We start from the raw sequence: 7,979 nt of genomic DNA on the forward strand, positions 1-7,979 counted from the left end.
CCGTGTGGTACATGTAGCTGCACTCCAGGTGCAGAGCGTAGCCCAGCTAATCCACTCATGGATAACTGGGAGATTACTCAGCTGGATTTCTAATACAGTGGCCTTTAATAATAATCCCCCCCCTAATCCCTAAATCAATGGAAGATGGATTTATCTCTATGCGCTAAATGGCCTGTGTAGGCATTTTAGGGAGAAGAATTCTTGTGTATCATCTATGTGTGAATATATATATATATATATGTGTGTATGGATATGCATATTTTTGGTCCTGTTACCTGTTGTTCTGACCCATGTCTGTGTGTTTTGCTGCAGGGACCTCATGCCCAGGACCCTGGAGGGGCAGATCACCATGGAGAAGACCCCCAGCTACTTCGTCACCAAGGAGGCCCCAGCCCGCATCTCCTCCATGTCCAAGGGCACAAAGCTCATCGTGGTGGTGCGGGACCCCGTGACCAGAGCCATCTCGGACTACACCCAGACGCTCTCCAAGAAGCCCGATATCCCCACCTTTGAGAGCCTGACCTTCAAAAACAGGACTACGGGCCTGATCGACACCTCGTGGAGCGCCATCCAGATTGGCATCTATGCCAAGCACCTGGAGAACTGGCTCCTCTACTTCCCCATCGGGCAGATCCTCTTTGTCAGCGGGGAGAGGCTGATCAGCGACCCCGCGGGGGAGCTGGGCAGGGTCCAGGACTTTCTGGGCCTCAAGAGGATCATCACCGACAAACACTTCTACTTCAACAAAACCAAGGGGTTCCCCTGCCTGAAGAAGGCGGAAGGCAGCAGCAAACCCCACTGCCTGGGGAAGACGAAAGGCAGGACCCACCCCGACATAGACCAGGAGGTGGTGCAGAGACTGCGGGACTTCTACCGGCCCTTCAACATGAAGTTCTACCAGATGACGGGGCAGGACTTCGGCTGGGACTGAGGCTGGCGTGGGAAAGTCTCCTGTAATTTCTTGCCCAGCACGGTTTGCGTATATAAAGAGATATATATGTATGTAAAATGTACAGAAATCTATTTTATAATAATTTATTTTTAATTCCTAAGCAATTAATTCACTAAGCTGCCTAACCGCACTGGCTAGAATGGTAGCCCGTAACCTGTTTAACATTCCACGGTGTTTAACTCTAATATGTCTCTCCTTTTTTTTTTTTTTTTTTTTTTTTCCCCCCCTTCTGTTTTCTCCTCTTTTTGGTTTGGTTTGTAACAGACGGTGCTTCCATTTTTCCTAAACAAAATTTGTATTTAAAAAATCAAAAAAAGCGAGGGTGGAAGGGGATGGGCGGGGAGGGAGGGAAAGCACAAATTTATTTTTGTTACGGGTATCTGGCCTTTATAAACACTTGCTTTCCCTATTCCAGTGTCCCAGTCTCTGCTCCGGTGTTGTGCTCCCTTGTCCCACAGCTTTACAGTTAGTCCCGCAGCCCCTGGGGGGAGGTTTCTCTGGGGCGGGTGGGGAGGGAGGCTGGTCATCTCCCTACAGCCCACATACCTCTGCTGAGCAGCAGTGCGTTTTACTGGTGGCTGTAAAGCGCAGGGAACCCCAAGCCATACAGCTCCTGCTCTGCAGCCCAGGACTCTGCCGGGAGGGTAACGTGCTCATTTTCCAGCGGAGAAGCCACAGAGCCTGTTGCATGGGCAGAGCTGTCTCCTCAGTATACTTATCTTTCTTGCCTTTTGTCAAGGAGGCTCTTTCCCACGATCCCTCTATGCATTTTAAATCTTTACTGCAGGACAAATGTAAAAAATACATGTATCTGTATGTGACACGCTCGGCACTGGTCTGAATGACTTGCAAGAAGCGTCAGTGCCTGTGCACACAGGGCACTGCTGGGAGGTGGCTGCGCCGGCAGTGCGGGGAGCAGCGTCCACCCACCAAAGACGCCAGCAGAGTTGCGGTGTCACGGGAAAACCCCAGGTCTCTGCTTGGTGCCATCCCCAGCATGGAGGGTGTCCCAGGACACGGCGCAGGCAGCACTACCATCTCCAGCCCTGCAGCCGCTGGAGCAGCTCCCGGTGCCTAAGTCTGGGGAACATCAACCTTGGCCCCCTCGATTCCCATTACATTTTGGTCCAACACCCTATCCACGGTCCCTCCCAAGGAGCAGCGTTTGCCTAGAGCCAGGAAGAAGTGCTGCTTTGCCAACAAGGATGAATCTGTAGAAAAGCAGGGGGGAGTCTGGGCTGTACTTGGGTTGGGGTGTTGCTGTCAGCCCAGGTGTAGCCAGGTACACCCCCTGCCGCCCTGCTGCCCCGGGCAAGCGCAGGGGTGGTAGCCAGGCAGGACAGGAGGCTCTGAGCACTTAACCATCAACCCAGGTACAATAACCTGGAGATCCTTCCCCTCAGGTGGAACCAAATGCTTTGGGGCATTAGGACAGGTTGGCAGGGCTCTCCTGAGAGCTCTAGGCATGTTTTGTGTGCTCAGGACGTTTTGATAAGCACTGTGTGTGCCAATGCCTTATCATTACTGTCGGGGGTTCTGCTAGCTCAACTGGAATGTTTTCAGAGCAAGGTGGCAGCAGAAGTGATTTGCTCCTTGAATTTTTAACAGAAGCAGGGCTATGTTGTCTTTGGGCAACAAAAACCCATGCACCTCACCTGCAGCGCTGAAATGATGTACCACACCAAGCGTGGAGCTTGCTGGATAAATCTCATGACATTACCATGTATGCACTTGCATAAAGTGGGCGGTGTAAGTAAAACTCGAAACAGCAGATGCACCAATGGGCAAAGCATACGTGAGTTGTGTTAATGCTCTAGTTTCATATGCATTTCCTATATAAATGCCTGCCCTGCACATCTCCCCAGTCACCCATAGCAAACCACCTTTGAGTACCACATTGCTGAGCCATGCCCAGCTATGGTGGGGTGTTTTCAGTGGCATTTCCCAGATGTTTCTTTTATTTTGCAGCCTCCTTGCTCTTGCCTGCTCCTTACAGCTCTCTGCTGCAGCTGTTTGGTGATGAAAAGGCTCTTTGGAGCCTGGACTGCACTCTCCCTGGGTCTTGATTTAGTCCTGCTCAGGTGGATACCCACCTCTGGGTCTGCTGGAGGGATTTGCAGGTAAAGTGCTGCCCTTCAGTGCTTTGTTTGAACCTATGGGCTCTTGGCTTGGCTCAGCAGTGTCACATCTCCGAAGGGATTTAGGGGACTTGCACCTCCCTCAGTGCTGGTGAGGCGTGTGTGGGTTCATACATGGGGTGCAGTGCACTGGGGTGTCCTCAAGCAAAGGGAGATGCTAAGCATAATGTCAGGACTGAGCTGCCTAGCAAACCTGCGGTGAGCGTGATGCAAATCCCTCCTTGGGGTTTGCCTCCAAGCACATCATCCTACAAACAGGAAAGTTGGGCAAATCCTCTCCTTTTTGCCCTGAGCCATTTCTAGCAACAAAGCGATGCTTTGGCCTGATGCAGTCCCACTTCCAGAGGTCACAGGCGTGAGTGTGGGACCTGCTGAGCTGCGCAGGTTGACAGACCACACACACAATGCCTGTCCTGCAAAACACAGCTGCAAACCTTGAGTGGTGGTTGGATCTATGCATGTGTGGGGTCTTTGGTTTTAGCTCCAGCCAGGTCCCTGGCTCTGTTCCCTGCTGCCAGGACAGGCGATGAATGCACGAGCGTGTCTGCTTTATCACAAACCCTGCTGCTGTTGGGCGACTGAGGGGAAGGGGCTGCGGGGGGTGAGGGCTGGGGAGGAGAAGAAAATACTTCCTGGTGGAAAAGAGTGGGTTTTGGTTCTCAAAACCTCAGTTGTCCTACTAGCTGGCTTATGCAATGTGTGGAAAGACGCTCATCCTCTCCACTTGGCCTTTGGGTAAGCTCCCAGCCGCGACCGCACCGCTTCCCCAAGCGGTTTCGCTGGCTGAGCCCTTCTGCTGCGTGGCAAGAGCCTCCGGGATCTACCGCGTTGGCGTGGCTTCCTTTCCGTGCGGTTCCCTCCGGAGCACGTGTGTGTGCCTGCTTTTGAATGCTGGAAGATTTCGCATCCCTTACGTCTTCCTTCTTCCTTTCTTGGAAACAACTTTTTAATATCCCAATGCCTTCCTCAGCTATACAGCAGAGTGTGGGCTTAATTTGTATAATCAAGCCCTGCTGAAAAACGCTCTCATGAAGCAATCTTGTTGGAAAGTAGAAATACAGAGAGTGAATAATAACTCTTCTAACCTTAAGCAAATTGTTAGCCCTGGCTCAATATCCTTCGTAATGAAGTCTGCACTAGACTTTTAACGTAAAGGCCTTACCTAGCAAATAAGACAATGAAGGTGAATTTCCCGTGGTGTACATCTGGTTGCTAATACCGGAATCAGTGCTATTGTCATAATTTAAAAAAAAAAACAACAACTTTTTTTGAAGTTAAGCTTGGAGGTGTGATTAGAAGTTTTGGGTTTTTTTTTCCACATTGTAACATTAATTTATGGCTGAGTTTCATTCAGTCCTGTATTCAGAAGTGCAGTACAGATATTAGTGACGTGTTGTCTGTAACATGGTACTATAGAGTAGCCAATTTGTAAGAAAAAGAACAAAATGGAAAGAAAAAACAAAAAAACGCACAAAAAAGAAAATCTGAAAAAAAATGTAAATTGATTATTTTGTGGTATGTACAACACAAATTAATTTTACACAGAGAAAGATGTTTCTAGGGAAATGAAATTCTGGTAATTCATACTATTTGTATGAACAAATAAAAGCTATATTTTACCAAGCGATGGACACGGTTGTATTCATTCAACGCTGCGGAGGTAGAGGTGGCCTCCCCCCATGGGTTTGGTGGTGCTGACCCCCGACACTTGCATGTCCACCCCATTAATGTCCAGCAACTGTGCTGGCCCCACGGCAAAGCCCAGAAGCGTGTGCTGAGGCCAGCAGGATTTAATCACATAGGTGAGCTCCCACCCAGCACAGTGCTGTGTTTGGGAGCCGGAGGCTTCATTGGGTGGTGAACGCGTGCGTGTTTTGCTTAGTCGGGTTGTGTGTGGGCTGATCTGTCCTGTCGAAAGCACCTTCATCAAACACCATTTCAGGGAAGGAGACCTGAGGGATTGCCCTCAGCCCTGCTGCAAAAACTGGATGGTCTTGGTGGTTGGTGAAATCATCCTCCTGCATCAGGGATGCTGGAGGACAAATTCAGTCCTTTATAGCTGGTGGTGGGGAACCTTTCCAGTGCCAAGTTTCTTTTCAAAAGCATTGCACTTACAGTAGTGATGCTGATCCAAACCTCTGGGGCCAGTGGTTGCTATTGCTCCCTACACACTCAACACTTTAAGATATAAAAATTCACTATCATTAAATTCAGAAGAGTCCCAGGCCAGTGCTATACAAAGCAGTGCCTAAAGAACATTACAGATTTATGTAATGTAGCAATTGCCACTTAACTAAACTGAATTAAAACAATTTAATTTTTCTTAGCAAGTCTTGCATCCCGTGCAGAGTAATTGATGGGAGTCTTTCAGATTGCCCATTTTTCAGAGACCTTCTAGAAAAGGAGTCAAAAGTAAGCACAAGATTTAATATGGCGATTTAGCAAGAGTTCAGCCTGGAAGCCTCCAGCTCGTCAGGATTGTAATTAGCTGCTCCCAAACTCTGGCAATGCCTAACCTCTATAGGTACCTCATTTTGAAAATATATATATGTAGATTTTACTTTAAAATTCCCATGTACCTTTCGAGCGGCACAGCTGGATGTGCTGCGAGCTGACCTCAGCTTGATGGAGTTGAGCAACTAGTTACCTCATTCTCACCTCACCTTGATTGCATTCAAAACCAGGTGCTCCTCTGCTAATTCCCTAGGAGATGTCAATCCTGTACGCAGCCTAGGTCTGAGCTCAACCTGGTTTTGCAACAGCTCATAGAGTGCTGTCCCTCATTCTTGTATTTTGTAAGAGCTACTCAGTTCTGGGATGTGGGTGCTTCTCCTTCACAGGGCGACTGGTGCTGCAGAGGGGAGGGGAGGTATGTCCCTGTGAAATGGCGTTCAGCATCTGTACTGTCCTCTGCATCTCCCTGTAGGCTATTCCCAGTTGCACCTGGGCTTGTGGATATTGGGGAGTGTTTCCCCGCTCAGTTTGGACTGGGCCCCATTCTGAGATGCTCTTTTGGCAAGACCGTCTAAAAGGTAAGAGTGTCTGTGTTGTTTGTGGGATCGCATCCTGAATACAGAGAAGTGTTTGCTCTGAAGGAGATGGCCTGAAGGGTCTTCTAGTAGCTTTGGGGACTTCTGCTAAAGGAGGAAGCTCTTGAAGGAGAATGGTTTGATGAAGAGGTAGGTGAGGCAGAGGCAGCCAATGAAAGGTTGTGGCTAATGATGGTGATAACTAAGGTGGATTTAATTTTTCTCTAGGTTGGTGGAAGAAAGGTGATGAGCTATTGCTTTCATCTAAAAATCAACCAGGTCTCCAGGTTGTGCAAATGAATGTGGTGTTTCTCGTGAAGGTGCTTGGGGTCTGGCACTGAGGTAACCTCCCAGATGGGTGTCACATTGCAAAGATGCAGATGCCAGGGATGAGAAAGCACAGAGCAGGGAGGAATTTACCTGAAAGGGAAAGGGCTGCTGCTGTGAGCACCTCCATATGGCACCTGGAGGGTGTGGAGACCTCTTTGAGGAGGGTGAGGGAAGGTTAAAATGAGGAAGGAAAGAGCTGGGGTAGCTTGTAAGCACTAGGGAAACATCTGGGCAGGATCTGTGAAGGCAAAAAAGTGCTGTTAAAGCTTGGAGTTGAGTCCATGCTAAGAAAGCCATTGAAAAAGTTGGTGGGTTTTGTAGGTAGTTCCATGTTTATTGGGCTTTGGACCAAAATGATGCATTTAAAACAACCTTGAAGCTTGAGAGTTTTTACTGGGGCCTGGTTTCAGGAAGAAGTCATTATTAATGAGTGCTTTTTTTTTTCCTTGGGACTGGTATACAGATGGCTGACAGTTTGTGTTGCTGGCAGTCCCAGTTCCCTAACCACCAGGATATTGCAATAGGAATTGCTTTGCTTCCCTTTCTGAGTTTTTGTTATTTTTTCTCTCTTTCAAAAATCTTACTTAGCCACTAGATCTGTCCGTTAATAGCTTTATTTAAAGCTAAACTTTATTATCCTCCAATTTCTCTCTGTGGTTAAGAACCATGGTGTTAACTCTTTTCTTAATGCATATATTTAAAAAGGTAATAATACTGACTAATTAGTTATAAATCATTCAAACATTTCTATGCAAGGTAAGTGTTCAGCACCTTGTTTAATGGCTTCTTTATTAGAGAGAGGAATTCCTGTGTCAAATGTTAGTGTTGGTAGCTTCAGCTTGGATAAAACCTCATGGCCATCATGAGTCCTCAGATATTTCTGTCAGTCAGGATTTCCCCCATATGCAGATTATAATTAATTTCATTAAAACACCTATTCCAGATCATTGCAGGGTCCTATACCCTAATTCACTGGGAGGGAGCAACTGGTACCAAAGACAGGGTAGGTTGGTTGATCTCGCTGTCTCTAAACTCTTCTCCCTAAGCTGTTTGCTCTGTTTACTGCTGCTTTCCCTTATTTTCCAGCAGACCATGATTCAGTCCTGCAGGATTTTTAGATCTTAACTTCTGCCTTCACAATTTCCTCCTCCCCCTGAGAAGGGGCTTACAAACAGGATTGGAAGAATCAGCCACCATCACTGTAGCAATTTGGTTAAAAACTGAAAAGCATCCTCCAGGAATATTGTTTGCAGCTATTTATATAGCCAGCTATAATTGGGAGGCTTAATTCATGCTCATTAACTCCTCTGAGGTGCTTGATGAGAAGCACTACAGCAGTGCTAAGTGTTACTGGTTATTCAAGCTGCTTACAGCAATGAAGGCATCACCATTTGTCTTGGCTTGATCTTTTCCCTATCCCACCAGGAGCTGGTAGGGAGGACACTGGTACCAGCTGTCCTCGGGAACAAAGTCCTGTCTGGATATTGGGCTCTTGCCAGAAATTACATGCTGTGCCCTGGTAGCAACCAA

The 7,979-nt window shown here is 47.7% G+C and overlaps 1 protein-coding gene across 1 annotated transcript in view; it reads left to right on the forward strand.

Moving 5' to 3' along the window:
- LOC128151081 (heparan sulfate glucosamine 3-O-sulfotransferase 3B1-like) overlaps positions 1–4,717 on the forward strand; it is a 31,649-nt gene extending 26,932 nt beyond the window's left edge. The window contains exon 2 of the mRNA XM_052808097.1: positions 313–4,717. Coding sequence (XP_052664057.1) covers positions 313–931 — 619 coding nt within the window. The 3' untranslated portion in view covers positions 932–4,717. The remainder of the gene's footprint in view (positions 1–312) is intronic.
- Positions 4,718–7,979: the final 3,262 nt, after the last annotated feature.

Source organism: Harpia harpyja, chromosome 14 (assembly GCF_026419915.1).
Source record: "Harpia harpyja isolate bHarHar1 chromosome 14, bHarHar1 primary haplotype, whole genome shotgun sequence".
Classification (NCBI taxonomy): domain Eukaryota; kingdom Metazoa; phylum Chordata; class Aves; order Accipitriformes; family Accipitridae; genus Harpia; species Harpia harpyja.